We start from the raw sequence: 16,283 nt of genomic DNA, 5'->3' as shown, positions 1-16,283 counted from the left end.
AGGCTGCATAAGACCGCATCTCAAAAAAGAAAGAAAAGTTCAGTAGGAAGGCGACACTGTCAGTGCCGCGCCTCCACCTTCATTCCAGGGCTGGTTCCCGTGGTGAGCTTAGCGGTTACGTTTTTCCCACTGTGCTGCTCGAGGGCGTGTGGAGGGTCTTGACTTCAGCGTCAGTTAGTCACCCTCTTGCTAACACAGCCAAGACCACGGGAGTGGGCTCGATTTTTATTGTTTATTTATTATAGTTGGCTTCGTTCGGGTTTTCACTAGGTAAGCCCAAGCTAGCCTTGGTCTTGAGATCCTCCTGCCTCAGTGTCTGGAGCACTGTGATCCAGGCCTGCACTCCCACCTGATTCCCTCCTTGCTTACTGTATGTTTACAGGTTTTGTTTCATTTTTCTTTTTTGTTTCTGTGAGACGGGGTCTGACCATGTAGCCCAGGCCACTCCCCTTGTCATCTTTCTGTCTGAGCCCTCTGGATCCGCAGGCTTGGATGGGTTGGTTGGGGGACAGGCTGTGTGTGGAGGGGGAGCTAAGAGGTAGTGACTCTTGTGAACTTCTCTCTAGAGGAGCAGCCAAGAGGCTCTGAGTCTACTTTTGGATTCCAGCAAGCTTCAAGTGGGAGACAGAAACCATTTCAACAATGGAGGGAGATTTTAATAATAGGAATTGCCAACTAGGAGATGTCTAACTTCTAAAGAGCACGGATTTGGGAACCAGATGCAGGGGACAGTCTTGAAGTAACAAATGCAGAAAGGCAGTAACCCAGTGTGAACCAACAGAGAAAAAAACAAGGAAGAAAGTAAACTCAGAGGGCTTCTCCCTGGGGGCCTTTTCGGAGAGCTCCTGCATCTGCAGGAGCACACGGCATGACAGGCAGGAAGGGTGCCAAGGTGTGAGCAGAACTGGCCCATCAGAAAGGCATGCTGGGCCGGAGAGAAGCTTAGCAAGAGCTGGGGTGGACAACGATGGGCCAGATGCAGGAAGGGAAGCTGCTGCCCGATGCCCCGGCCTGCAGTGCCCTCCTGTACCCTCTGCTGGCGAATGTGACCATGAAGCTAGACAGCGAAGCTGGCTCCACCCCTTCTCCTTTTCTTTTCCCCAGCTCCCTACTGTTGCTTGCCTTTTCCTACATTGAAATAGGGCCTTCCCTGCATTGAAGCTGTTGGCTCAAAATCAAGAATTGTGTATGAAATTAATAAGATAGTTGTTTTTCATCTCTTCCATTTTTTTTCCACGTAGAAAGATGTTATTAACTTGCATTTTGACTTGTCAGTGATCAGACGATTAGGTGTTGCAGCACAGGGGCTAGTCACTGTTCTCCTGGGCACTGAGAGGGAAAGCGACCACCATCCCTTCTAATCAGCAACCCTAAACTCAGGGACCTAATATAGCGTATCTATGATAACAGTGCTGGACCCTGCCTCATACTGCACCAGTAATGCTCACGAGGCCCCTTCAGACAGGTCCCCACTTGCTGGCACTAATTTGAGAGGCTACTTCTTCAGGGCATTTCCTGATTGAATATAAATCCCATTGTTTATAGCAGCTACCATTCACTTTAGGAAGTAGGCTCCATGCGGGCACTGGACATATATCGTTTTCTGCATTACTCTGAGGTAGACCATAAGATCTTCCTGCTCCCCACTACATAACGTGGCCACTGAAGCATGCTGCCTCACTCTGGATAACAGATGCTTAAGTGAACGATTTGCAACCAACTCAGTGTAGAAGCAGAAATGCTCTTCACAGGCCCCTCCGGAGAGAGGTTCTCGGCTGGTAGCAGGGCCTCCACTCTGATTCCACTGATCCCGGCTTCTCCCTTTCCTCCCAGCTCCACCGTCGCTCAGCCGTCTGAGATGCCGCCGTCTCCTCTGGTGTGGGAGTGACAGTGGAAGACTGTACTACTGAAGATGTAATGTAGCTTTCACTGGAGTCTGGGATTTGCAATTCTGGAGGGTTAATCATGCCTGTACTGTAATTTTACTAATGAAGTTTTAAATTAACAACCACTACTTGTATGATATGAATAATATTTAGAAATGTTACTAGACTTTTAATCTTGTAAAGTGGTTGTGCTTTTAGAAGAAAAAAAAAATATTTTACCCAGAGTTGCACATGGTTAAAGAATTGAGTGCAGCTGTCATGACTCACCTCAGAAGAAACGAGAACTGAACCAAATTTGGGCGTTTGGGGTTTATGTTTTGGGTTTTTTCTTTTAATGAAGTGCGATTGTTCACATGTGCGCACATGCACACAGGGGACAGTCATGCGTTTTGATATTTGAGCCATTCCTAAAGATTGGGGTTTTCTAAGACTAAAGAATCTAGAAAGCTTGCCTGCGACCAATCATGGAGCCACTGGTCAAGAGCTGATGGTGAGCTGATCGTGGCTACGCCTGGGGGAGGGGCGGGAGGGGCACGCCACCTAAGGTCCAAGCCCTGTCACTGGCTCCTCATTGGAGCTGGGATGGCGGTGTGCTGTCTGAACTCCAATGCTGTGCGTAGAGAGAATGAGTTTGTGACTAGGAGAGACTAACCTTCTGTTTTCCCTACCCAGTATAAATATATATATATATATATATATTTATCTATTTTTATTAGAAGTTTTTCTGCTCTTTCTTACATAAAGGAAAAAAAAAAGACCCAAGCATGCATCTTTCATGTGTGTAAATAATTTCATTTCTGGGCTAATTTCAAAAGAATCCCAACACTGCTGTATAGAGAGAACTAGCTTGCACATTTTAGGTCTGTGAAATTCTGTGAGACTTTTCCTGCACTGGACAGTGAAAAATAATAAAAGACAAAAAGAAATTAAAAAAAAAAAATTAAAGCCACAAAGGCACATAGGGAATCATGTCAGATGTGTTTGTGTCCTTAGGCAAGGCTGTGGGAGTCTTGAAACGTCACAGTAGTAAATAACTTATTCCTTTTGACAAATTCTCTTTCCTGCTGGAACACTGAACTCTGTGCATATGTAAATACGAATACCAATCGAAGGCCTCTACCTCCTGGAGTTACACAACTTGGCTTGTTTACCTCCACACGCTGATGATGACTTATTTTTTTTTTTTAAGTTCAATGTGGAGACTTGAAACTTGAATGTCCCTTCCAACTTTTATATTAAAAATAAAAAGACAAGAAAATGGAAGAGCGTTTTTCACCTGTACAAGGAGTACTAATGGATCGTCTTAAAACTGGTCTAGGAAAAAGCTTGGTGTGTGTTATGGACAATTAACTGTTAAAGTTATTGTAAGTTATCTGTATTTAGCAGAGTATTTTCATCTTGAGTGATCTGAGCTGAATTTGAAGACTATTAAGTTATGTTTGGAAGTTTTAACTTCAATGAAGTAATTATTTGCTGTGAAAGAAACACACATTGAATTACTAAACAAAGATGGTGCAATGTCTTTGTGTTTTTTTTATGAGGCTCCTGAGAACCTACCCAACTGAAGCATTTCAATTCACTTGAATGAGAAACGTGTTTAGTATCAAAAGAGCCCAAGAAGACACTGGTATGAAAGGTACAATCTCAGAGGTTGGTCAGTTACCGTGGCACACTTTCTGGTCACTTTGTACAATGTAGATTTGAAGTACAGTGGTGAAAACATTAAATGTGACATTTGAAAATGATATGTCGCTGTGTTATTTCCATCTCTCCCCCTGTTCTCCCTTCCGAGCAGCCTCGGTCCTGACTTTGCAAAGTCCAGAGGAGGCATGGGCTTCTATTTCCACTCGTATCTTTGAGGAAATTACTTGTTTATTTTTAATTCTTCCCACAAACTTAAGATTGCCAAGAATGTGTCAAAAGCCCAGTTAAAAAGCATCAAAGACAGGGTGACCTAAGTATATGCGATGGGATGTCTTGTTTTCATGTGGGCCCTCACCCTGATACATTACACCTGAACACATGAAATAAAAGTGGGTTTATTTATGTGGACGAAGCGGACTAATGAAGACATGTGACCCTCCCTCATTTCTGCTCCCTGACCCTAGAAGCTCTAGACACTTCAGCTGAGGGGGAAGTCGGGCTTTGTGGGGCTGGGCAAAATAATATGATATTACTCTTTTTGCCCATGCTGGCCTTGAACTCTGTGTGGCCAAGGATTACTTGAAACTTCTGACTGCCTTGTCTTTGCCTCCCGAGTTCAGTGCTGGTGGTGGAACCCAGGGTTTTGTGCCCGTCAGCCACGGCCAACTGTGCTACACTCCGAGCCCGCGCTGTTATGCATTCCTGAATTTACAAGTGGTATTTCCTCCACCTTTCATTGTGCTGCTGAGGCTCAGACCTGGAGCCACGAGGCTGTTAGGCAAGCATCACACTACAGAAGTACAGGCTCATCCATTTGGAGACGAGGCTATGTTGCCAGCCTGGCCTTGAATTTGTGACCTCCCTGACTTGCCAGGAGCCTGGATTACAGACTTGGGAAGCCAGGCCCAGCTCAAACAAAACAAATGGGCTTGTTTCCTCCAGACATGGGAAAGTTAGCTGTTCACCTTTTGTTGCTGGCTTGATACTTGATTTTGGTTTGTTTGGTTTGAGATAGGGTCTCTCTGTTAAAGCCATGGTCCACTCGAAATTCACCACTTAGACCAGACTTTCCCTGAAGGTGCAGAGATTCTTCCTGCCTCTCTCCAAAGGGCTGGGAGAACAGGTGTGAGCCACCAAGCCCAGCTGCACAAGAGCATTTTTTTTTTTTAACAGTCTTACTTCACTTTATTTTTCTTGTATAAAAACCCTTCTGTGGGTTTTCACAAGATGATCAGTGAATTTCTGATAAGGAGACTTGGTGAACACAGTCTCCTTCTGGAATTTGGGGGTCAGGTAGCTGTAGGTCTTAGAGATGGCATCATAGGTGGCCTTGGCAAAATTGCTCAGGGTGACAGTGCAGCTCCCGACTGATGTGTAGCAGTCATCAACACTGGCCAGCAGCCGCAGCTTCTTGGGCGCAGGAACAGAGATGATGCCAGTGCCTCTGGGGGGCGGCAATGAGAGACACCAACACAGAGCCTCAGTGGCCTATTCCCCCAGTAGCCTCTCTACACAGGAACAATGAAAAGCTTGGCCAAGGTGCTTAGCTTAGCTCCTTGATGGCAGTGGCTACCTCCCTGGAGCATTTAACACCAAGACCAACATGACCATGGCAGTCCCCAATAGTGACAAAAGCCAGTGCAGAAGCCAACTCAGGCTGGCCAGTGGACCAGGTTCAAGGCTTTTGTCACTATTGGGGACTACACGAGCATTTAAAATGTACATTTAATTTGAAATGAAAGTTTTCACAGACAAGTAGAACATTGATTTATTTTTACTGGGAAATGGTTATTGATCCAGGGTTGTGCTTTGGGTGTGTCTAAAGTGGTTGGGAATTGCTAAAGCTTCTAGAAGAGTGAGCATGGGCAAATCAATTAGAGCTATAATCAGTTGCAGTTATTGACAGTGTGGGATCCCGGAGATAATCTTCTGTTTGGAATTTTTATTTTATTTCTCCACCATAGCGTATCACTGAAAATGTTACTTTTATATTAAACATCAGGGACTAGAAATGGCTTACTGGTGAAGGGCACTTTCTGCTCTTCCAGAGGACTAGAAAGAGTTCAATTCCCAGCACCCACATGGGGCAATTCAAACACCTATAACTCCAGCTTTAGGAGGACCAGATGGTTCTGACCTCAATGGACACCTGCACTTACACAGACAGACGGACACACACACATAATTAAAAATAACAAATCTCTAGGGTGGAGAGATGGCTGGTGAAGAGGATCTGGGTTTGGTTTCCAGGACCCACATGGTGGCTCACAACCATCTGTAACTCCAGATCCAAGGGATCCAGTACCGTCTTCTGTCCTTTAAGGCCATCGGCACACACACACAGTACACACAGCTGGCTATCCTGGAACTCACTATGTAGGCCAGGCTGGCCTAAAAATCACAGAGACTTACCTGCCTTTGTCTCTCAAGTGCTGGGATTAAAGGGTTCACCACCACACCTGACCAATGGCAGCATTTTCTTTTTTCACTTTTTTATTTATTTATTTTACATCCATCCTCTCCTCCCAGTCCCTCCCTTTCACCCTCCCCATACCCATCCTCCAGTCCTCCCTTTCTCCTTAGAAGAGGCTCCGAAAAAAACGAGGCCTCCCATGCATATCAATCTGACTGCGTATCAAGTTGTAGGACTAGGAGCATCTTCACCTGTCTTCTGCTGTGGCTAGGCAAGGCAGCACAGTTAGGGGAAAGGGATCCCAACGCAGGCAGCAGAGTGGAGACAGCCCCTGCTCCTGCTGTTAGGAGTCCCACGTGAAGACTAAGCTGCACGTCTGTTCCAGGTGTGCTGAGGGCCTAGATCCGGTTCATGTGTGGTCTCTGTTTGGTGGTTCCATCTCTGTGGGCCCAGGGTAGTTGATTCTGTGGGTTTCCTTGAAGTGTCCTTGACCTCTCTGGCCCATTCAATCCTTTATCCCCTTCCTCCATGGAAGTCTCTAAACTCCTCCTAATGTTTGGCTGTGGGTCTCCGAATCTGTGTCCATCACTTGCTGGGTGAAGACTCTGAGATGACAGTTAACGCTAGTCTGGAAGTGTGTCATGACTAGCAATATGTGCGCACACGCAGAGGTCGGAGGAACTTGCAGGGATCTGTTACTTCCCTCTGATGTGGAAGTCTTAGACATCAAACCCTGATGTCAGACTCGGTGGTCCATGCCTTTACCTATTGAGCCGTCTCCCCTGTTTTCTTATTTTAAAGACATTTATTTTACTTTTTGTGTATGAGTGTTCTGCGCGCGCGCGTGTGTGTGTGTGTGTGTGTGTTTTATCTTACTTTAAAGACATTTATTTTACTTTTTGTGTATGAGTGTTCTGCGTGTGTGTGTGTGTGTGTGTGTGTGTGTGCGCGTGCGTGCGCGCTCTCTCTCGAGCGCTACATGTGTATCTGGTTCCCCCGTGAAGGTCACGAGGTAACTAGACACCCCTGGGACTGAAATTACAGAGGGTAGTGAGCCGTCATATTGATGCTAGGATCCCAAACCTGGGTCTCCTGCAGGTGCTCTTAACAGCCGAGCCATCTGTCCAGAATCCTCTTCTATTTGTTTGTTTGCTTTTAGGGCAGAGCCTCACGTACCCCAGGCTAGCCTTGAACTCCTGATCCTCCTTCACTCCCCAAGGTTTGGGATTTATAGGCATGCACTGCCACAGTCAGAGCAGCATTTCAGCCAAGACACAACCCTAATGACAAAGATGATGTGGAAGTACCTGGTATGGGTAATGTGGTTTTTGTTGTTGTTGTTGTTGTTGTTTTTTAAGAAAGTCTCATGTAGCCCAGGCTGGCCTTGGGTTATGTAGTGCTTGGTCCCAGGGCTTCATGTATGCTCGGCAAGCACATTGTCAGCGGAGCCACGCTCGCCCATTAAAGTTTTTCGTGTACGAGTTTGTCTGTGTGTATGTACGCCATGGCATGCCTGGGTCCCATCGAGCCAGAAGAAGGTGACGGGTCCCCTGGAATAGAGATTATGGATGGTTGTGAGCTGCTGTGTGTGTGCGCTGGGCGCAGAACCTGGCTCCTCCACAGGAGCAGCAAGCACCTTTAATCCCTGAGCCAGCTCTGCTGCCCCGCCCCTCCTCAACACAAGCTTTGGAGAGCCTGCTGCACAGTTTTCCTCTACCTCTGTTCTTCCACATTAAAAAGAGAGGTCTTGCATGTTTGGGGTAATATTCAGGTTCTAGGTTGCCAAAATAAGGGACAATTTGAATAGCTTGGTTCTTAAGGACCATAGACTGGAACATGGACTTAATGTTTGAGCAGTCGCTTGTCAGTGTGAGGCCTTGGTTCAGTGTTCAGGGCCACGAGGAAAAGAAAGACAGTGGGTTCAGCGGCAAAGCGCTTGCCTAGTGTGTGCGAAGCCCTAGGTTCTGTCCTCAGTACTGCAAAAAAGAAAGGCAAGAGAGCAGTGGGAGGAAATGTGGCAAGCTCCACTCGGGCATCGACTTCACGGCACAGCTTAGTCTGTCTTAAAGCTTGGAAAGTGTGTGTGTGTGTGTGTGTGTGTGTGTGTGTGTGTGTGTGTGTGTGTGTGTAGAAACGAAGGCTGACTTTGTCCAAACGGTGGAAAATCTGTTTTGATTGCCTCCCTAGCCAATGAGAACTTTACATTTGTTTGGTATACATTTCCCATAATTAGAAATAGCCTGAATCCGCAGCCTAAAAGTTCTAGCAAAATATATTTAAAGCAAAAGATTAAAACATGTCAAAAAAAAAAAAAATGCTGGCAAGGATCTGAGGAAGTTGGGAGGCTTGGCAGGGCTGGTGGGAATTCAAATGATGCAGCAGCCTGAAAAGGCACCGTGTCCGCACAGGGCTGGCTCACCTCTGGGTGAGAACTAGAGAGACAGCTCAGTGGGTAAGAGTGAGGGCTGCTCTCGAAGAGGGCCTGAGTTCAGTTCCCAGCGCCCATCCCAGCCAGCTCACGACCACCTGCGACCCAGCTCTAAAGATCCCACACCTCTAACCAACCAGGGTACCTGCACACGTGTGCACACGGGGTTCCTGGCATTACCTACAGTAACAGAAATAAGCTGCTATATCCATACAAAGGAATGTTATTCAGGCTGAAAATGGAAAGAAATTCTGGTAGGTGACAAGGAGGTGGCTGACCTTACAGACTTGATGCTAAGCGAAATAAGCTACGGAGTGAGTTCAAGACCAGTGTGGCCTAGAAGACCTTGCCCCACAAAACAACAAAAAGTGCACTGAGGAAAAGGAGAAATAAAAATTTACAGGCCAGCTGGGTAGTGATGGCACACGCCTTTAATCCCAGCACACAGGAGGCAGAGGACAGAGGCAGGCACATCTCTGAGTTTGAGGCCAGCCTGGTCTACAGAGCAAATTCCAGGACAGCCAGGGCTACACAGAGAAACCCTGCCTCAATAAATAAATAAATAAATAAATAAATAAATGCAATCTATGTAATGAGGCTTTTTTGTCTTTTTAAAAAGTACAATTCTGACTTTAAAAAATGTTTTTTTTTTTAATGAGTCGAGGTGGTGCCTCTCTGTCATCCTACTTGGGAAGCTGACACAGAAAACTGACTTGGTGACACATGACACTTTTTTCCTCACTCTGTTGGGGATTCAGGGCTTCACATGTGTTAGGCAGGTACTCAACATGGAGGCACTTTTTTCACCCTCCTCCCTGGGGGGGGGGGGGCATTTTGTCTGTGTGCACGACTGTGCACCACTTTCAGGCCAGGTGCCTAGGGAGGTCAGAGGAGGCACCAGCTTCCTTGGGATTAGTTACAGATGGTATGAGCTGATGGGGGGGGGGGGGGGGGCTAGAAATGGAATCCGGGTCCTCTGCAAGAGCCGTCCGTGCTCAGGGCTGGCCAGCTCTCCAGCCCCACCCTGGTTTTCATTTGTTTGTCTGAGCCAGTCTCACTATGTAGACCAGTTGGACTGGAACTCAGACCCGCCTGCCTCTGCCTCCCTCCTGAGTGCTGGGACTAATCGTGTGCACCACCTCATCCCGCTCTTCGTCCTGTCTGGCTGATTTCCTGGGCTTGCATCTGGTAGGAAGAGCGGGTTCCAGGGATTGAACTAGGTGATCAGGGTTGTGTGGGAGCACTTGACCTGAGCTCTCTCACCAGCCTCGGTGATTCCACAACTGTAAAAAAGTTAACAGGCAACACAGTAACTGAGTACCTTGTATGCTCAGAGTCTCCAGTTGTCCTCCAAACTTCACTTAGAGGTGTTTCACCCCAATTCAGGATCAAGGGTCTTACCTTGCATTGGTTTTCTTTTTAGTGCAAGTAGGAAAGGCAGAGAGTAGGGCTGGAGAGATGGCTCAGTGGTTAAGAGTAGTGGCTGCTCTCCCGGAGGTTCTTAGTTTGATTCCCAGCACCCACATGGCGGCTACACCCATCTCTAACTAGTCCAATGGGACCCATTGTGTGCAGGTGTGCATGCAGACAAGACACCCATATACATACAAACGTACGTACATACATACATACATACATACATACATAAACAAATCTTGAAGAAGAAGGAAGGAAGGAAGAAATAACAACCATCTGTCATGGGACAAGGATTTATATAATCAGTTTGTTTCCTCAGGTTTAAATACGTTTTTTGAAAAACTATCGGCCTCGTGTAGCAGCTTGAAAACAGCAGCCTCCTTGTGGATGCACATGTCCTGTCGCCCATCTGGGCTTCCCTAAGAGAGGCCTTGGAGATGGTTTTTCTGGTGGCTGTTTATGTCCTATCTCAAGTGGTGTTCCCAGTCTAGGCTTGAAGGGTATGTAGGGTACCTCTGGGAAGCCCCTGGGCACAGTGGCCAAGTCATCTTATCCGTCCACACCAGAGTACAGGACGAGCAGCCTGGGATCAAAACACTTCCCAGAGCCAAGTTCAAGTTCCTTGCCTACGAGAGGGTCCACGTCTCAAAGTACCGCAGATGAATTTGAAGATACGGAAGCTAATGGCTGTGGAATCAGATATGTTTCTGGCCATGGTCCCCAGACAAGTAGCAGGGCCTGCCCTACTGAAGGCATCGCTGTGCTGTCCTAAACCCACTAAGTCACGTTCAAGAATAAATTTCACATCTAGCTAGGTGTTGGGAGCTATGATGGTTTTAAGATAATAGGAGTGGTGTGCTCCCATTCCATCCCATCAGGAGGCACAAACACTTGTCTTATTTTGGGTGACAATTTGTATGATCATGGAACCAGAGGTCTCCGCTACACAAGAGGCCCCTTCTTCCCTTGCAGTAACTAACCAACGAGGAAATTAGTTTTGGCTTCTCTGAGACAATCTCCTGTGTCCAGGCTGGACTCAAATTTGCCATGTAGTACAATCTGTCTTAGAATTCATGGTCGAGTTTTCTCCTGGTTCCTGCAATTAAAGGTCAGTTTGGCCTTGCTTTAGAAGCACCTAGAAAGATCTTAAAATGGCACAAACCTGAGCCCCACTCAAGAATTGATCATCTTCCAGCCTCTACCTCCCAAGAGCTAGCATTACAGACCTGGGTACCAAACCCACACAGAGAAAATTTTTGAGATCACATTTTATTCAGCAAATGGCATACCATCTATTGATGGTCTTTGCCCCATTATTTCCTACTAGTTTGGAAATAATTTATATTAATGTTGTCATTCATTCTGCACACCTTTTCTAAAACCAGCAGATTCAGACATAGTGGGAGACACCAAAATTTATGCATAGGAAACTGCCCCTACCAGGAGCTTGTGGACTGCAGGCATTCAGCTCCTCTGGACTTTCGCGCCCCCTAGTGGCAAGATGTGAGTAGCTCTCTTAACCTCTGAGGAAATGAGACTAGGTGTGTTGCCCTTTCTAGGCCTTAGAACTACGATGTGACGTCTCCGTGCTCTCTTTTCCTTTGCCTCACGGCCACCAAACTTTGGCCACGAGGAGCACACGGCCACCATAGGTGAAACCGGCTACTGTTTTGATCAAGCTTCATCGGACCACGGCCTTATTTACATATTGGCCCGCCTGTGGCTGCATTTACACAGCGCAGAAGAGTAGCTTGGATGGACATTGTCCAACAGATCCTGGATTACTTCTATTCTGGAGCTTTCCAGAGGTTAGTGGGATCCGTGGGTGAAAATATGCACCACCAAACCTGGTGATCCCACTTGGATCCCGGGGTCCAGTGGGTGGAAGAAAGCATCAGCCTCCACGAAAAGTGAATAAATACAAGCTGGGTGTGGTTGTTCATACAGAGGCCTGAGGGTTCCCAATATCCACTTTGAGCATGCCTAATGCTGGAAACTCAGTGTGGTGACACACACCTTTAATCCCAGCACGCAGGAGGCAGCAGGATCTCTCTGCGTTCAAGACCACCCTGATCTACATACTGAGTTCCAGTCCAGCCAGAGCTACGTAGGACTGTGGTATCCAGTGGTTAAGTGCTTGTTTGATGGGCCAGAGGCGGCCTCTGCCTCTCCAGAGCTAGAACTATTGGGATTAAAAGTTTGTACCGCCAGGCCTTGGCTAGTGCAACTTTCAAAGGTTTTGTCTTTCATAATTAGCCTCTGGACATTCTGCCCCCCCCCCCAAACACACACGCCTGTTCTTTGACACAAAAAGTGACTACTCAAGGCAGCACAGGTCCAGCAGCCTGGTAGAACCATGGAGCTGTGAAGATGGTTCTAAGTCTCCCTGCAGCCCCCACGTCAAATCTCCAGCACTGACAGGCCTAGCCTTGGTCTGGTGGCTGTCCTTTGGGGTTGGTGAGTGCCTGCCTCTTGGTTTTATTTTGAGGTGTGACTCTCTGTTGGTGTGAGCCACACCAGTTTTCCAGATCTCACCATTTTTCAAGGCACCGGAACTCCTTGAACCAAGTCTAATCTTATACCGTGTTCCTTTCCAGTGGCACTAGGGGACGGTCTGCATATGGCAGAAGGGGTACTTTCCTCTTCACTCGGCACAAGATGTCTAAGACATGGCCTGCTTCTAAGGAACCTAAGGTCGAGTGGAAAGCACCACGGACATGTTCAAGGTGGAGAGGGACCAGCTCTCAGAGCCAGAGTACCGCATGGTTACAGGTGGCGGCGGTGGCGGTACCATCAAGGAGAGGCACCAAGGCTGACAGTCAGCTAAGCCTTAGACTACACAAGGTGGCAGAGGCAGCCTGGGGGTGGCAAGGAGGGGTGGTGCAGGTTAAGTGGGGGAGGAGAGGAAAGTTCTGTGCTTGCCAATGAGCAAGGCAGCCAAGCTAGCCCAAGCTTCCACCTAGGGTACTTACAATGCCAGAGTTCCCTTTTTACCACCAGGGGTCACTGATGGTGTTTGTCTCACAGCTAAGTTCACCATGTCCAACCACCACCTATCCTCCTTCTTCTTCGACTTCTTTCCCTTCCCTTCCTTCTCCTTCCCCTCCTCCTCCTTTGTTCTTCTTTCTTCGTCTTCTTTGTTTTTGTTTGTTTGTGTTGTTGTTGTGAGACAGGGTTTCTCTGTGTACCCTTGCCTGTCCTGGACTCCCTTTTGTAGACCAGGCTGGCCTTGAACTCAGAGATTCACCTAACTCCCAGAGTTCTGGGATTAGAGGAGTGCACCACAGTGCCTGGCTATCTACCACACCAACTCCAGTATCGTCTGTGTAGCATGACAATGGTCATGCTGCTGGACAGGAGATACGTTTCCCTCAGGAATAAGCTCCCTGGAGGTCTCTGGCAAAGTGCTTGCCCCTGGCCACCTAAGCCAAAAAAGATGTACTCCAAGATTCCTACGCTTCCTTGGTTTCGGGGTTGGATTAATGAGCCTTTTGTTCTTTCTCTATGACTCTTGGAACAGCACAATTAACTATTCAAGGAAACATATCTTTGATAGATTATTAAAAGCTTTAGCAAGAATAAAGTGGAAGAAAAATAAAATCTTAAGAGAAGTAATGAATCAGATTCAGTATCAGAAAGCATTACAAGAATAGCGAAAAAATAGTGGGCTCCTCTTTAGAAAAAGATAGCATGGGAAAGTACAGCTGGCTTGAGTGTGTCCCCCTTGGCATCTTATCTCTAAGGAGGATTGTAAATCTTTAGCAAGATATATGGGAGGATGGTTAACAAAGGTGTATTTAGACTTTGATACAGACTTTGTTAACAAAGGTGTATTTAGACTTTGGCAGGTATCTGACCTGGCTCGGAGGACTATTACAGCTCCTGACTTTCCTCTTCACTAGTTATCAATAATGAAACTTCAGTTTAAGGTTTTTTGTCCTTTGTCTGCTTTGATCAAAAGTTCTCAGGCCAAGATTTCTTGTGGGCACTGCCCTATGTTAAAATGTAAACTTTGTATTCTTGGTAAAAGTCTAAATGTTCCGGGAAGTATGCCAACTTTAAGGTGTTTCCTTATGTAATTACTATAAAATTATTAGCTTGACTTCAGTAAAACTGCAGCACATTCAAAGCCTCCTCGGTGTCGTGTCTGTCTGTCAATCGCCGAAACTGTGCCTTCCTGAATATCCAAAACCCTGATTCTCCCTCGGTTGTGGAACCCGACTGGGTCAGTCCGTGGCAGCTACCACCTTTTTTTTAAGGGGATTTCATACAGTTTAGACTGGCCTTGAACATGCCATATAGCCAGGCATGTATGCCCTTGAGCTCGTAATCCTCCTGCCTCTGTCTCAAATGTTGCGGTTAGACATGTAGCACCATGCTTGGCCTGCAAATATTTTTTTTCAGGGATCTTTGTTTTTGACATATTTAGTGGAAAGAAACATTGCTTGCGGTTTTATCAGATGTAAAGGCTGTGAGTTGTGTTTGCTTCTCCACTAGCTTTTGTTTTACTCAGCTATCCCCTGGCCAGGGTTTTCAGGAAAAGCTAGAGCTGTATTTGTATTAATTGCCACGTGTTAGTGACACCTGGGAGTAATGAGTCATCATTATACAGTTGTGTGTACATCACAACACGTGGGTCCACACTGGGCAGCTCACAAGCACCTGTAACTGTAGCTCCTGGACCTCTAACATCCTCTTAATCCCAGCACTCGGGAGACAGAAGCAGGTGGCTGGCTGTAAGTTGGAGGCCAGCCTGGTCTACAGAGTGATCTCCAGGGCTCTCTAGGGAACAGCCAGGACTATAGAGAGAGACCCTATCTCAACAAACAAACAAAAATTAAAAAGCAAGACAAAAGATCTGATTTCCCACTGAAAGGAGTTGAAACCAAGACAGCAGCTGGAGAGATCAGAGAAGGGTCCTCTACTTCTCCTGGCGGCATTTGGCCTTGAACTGTACCTACAGATAACAGCTGGACACTTGCCATGCTCCCAGATCCCCGCTGGGACCATGCACTTCTGAAGCCGGAAGCCACAGTTGGGGTGGAGTACAAGGGTCTCACGCCTGCTACAGTTCATGTTACTGCTGCTCCGCGGAGCTGATCTGTGAAGAAGTGCTGGGAAGAGGGTCCACTATGCCAGGCCCTTTTCTGAATAGAGCTGGCTGTAGTGACCCCACCTGGCCAGGCCTTCCTGGGCCCTGGTCTAGAGGGGACTGCCAACCTTGTGAGTCCTTAACTAACCTTGACCTAACTAAACACCACTCCCACCATTATTAAGAGTCTGAGGCTGGAGCTCACAACAGGATGCGACTCTTCCCTCGTTGCTGCACGAGCCGGACAAATACTTCCGAGCCTGTTTCCTCATGAGTTTTGGGTCCTCCAGGTATTTTACATTCACATGAATGGTTTAAGAGATGAGAAAGAGGGAAGCTGTACACATGGAACTGGAGGCCTGAGCTGAGGGCCAAGGGGACAGCTTTTCTTTCAAACCTTACTTCAGACAGACTCTCCTCAGGTGGCCAGAAGTGCCTTTGGCACCTACCTTTTGAGGTGTTTGTTTTTAGAAAAATTACTTTGGCCGGGAGATGGTGGTACATGCCTTTAATCTCAGCACTCAGGAGACAGAGGCAGGTGGCTCTCCATGCGTTCTAGGCCAGCCTGGTTTGCAGAGTTCCAAGACAGCTAGGGCTATCCACAGAGAAATCCTGTCTCGAAACACTAAAAAAAAGACAAAGAAAAGAAAGAAAAATTGGTGCTGGAGAGATGGCTCGGAGGTTAAGAGCACTGACCATTCTTTCTAGAGTTCAATTCCCAGCAACCACATAGTGGTTCATGACCGTCTATAATGAGATCTGGTGTCCTCTTCTGACCGGCTGGCACACATGCAGGCAGAATACTGTATAAATGATAAATAAGTAAATCTTTTAAAATTCTTCTTTGGATTTCTAAAAAGTTTTTGAATCTCTAAAAGGTTCTGGAAATTTGAACACTCCTTCTGTGGCCCTGAGGTCCGGGGCAAGCCAACGTGATAGTGGAACTCTGTTCTCAAATGGTCATCTACTCAGACTTTGCCCCTGCTGCTGCTTCTCCCTACTCACTGACCTTCGAGTCCTCAGCAGTCACCTCAGAAACTGGCACCTGGCCTTACCCAGGGCTTAGAATCCCCACAGCACAGCTGTTCATTTTCCCACATTCATTGAAGCCAGGTTAGCTGTCTCCCTACTCCCCAAGGCCACATCTGTGATTAAAAGAGGACTCTGCCCTCCCCCACCTTCCTCTCAGGGAACTGTGCATCCACCAAATCGCCAGAGAACTTCCCTGTAAGCACCACAGCCAGGCAATTGAGGCAGATAAAGAAGGGGTTGGGTAAGAAAACGTAAGTTGTTCCCAGGGTCACAGTGCTCCTCTTGGCAAACTGCTCCTCTCTGTGGTTTGGCCAGGAACTGATAACCAAATAGGTCAACGTGCATTTCATTCTTTTACCTTTTGTCCAATCA

At 47.0% G+C, this 16,283-nt stretch overlaps 1 protein-coding gene across 1 annotated transcript in view; it reads left to right on the top strand.

Moving 5' to 3' along the window:
- The window catches only part of Nlk (nemo like kinase), a 127,896-nt gene extending 124,265 nt beyond the window's left edge, over nucleotides 1–3,631 (top strand). Inside the window, exon 11 of the mRNA XM_055620336.1 lies at nucleotides 1,834–3,631. Within this exon, the coding sequence (XP_055476311.1) occupies nucleotides 1,834–1,888 (55 nt within the window). The 3' untranslated portion in view covers nucleotides 1,889–3,631. The remainder of the gene's footprint in view (nucleotides 1–1,833) is intronic.
- Nucleotides 3,632–16,283: the final 12,652 nt, after the last annotated feature.

Source organism: Psammomys obesus, unplaced genomic scaffold (genome assembly GCF_907164565.1).
Source record: "Psammomys obesus unplaced genomic scaffold, mPsaObe1.curated_primary_1811, whole genome shotgun sequence".
NCBI lineage: Eukaryota > Metazoa > Chordata > Mammalia > Rodentia > Muridae > Psammomys > Psammomys obesus.
This window is presented reverse-complemented; position numbering and strand designations above follow the sequence as displayed.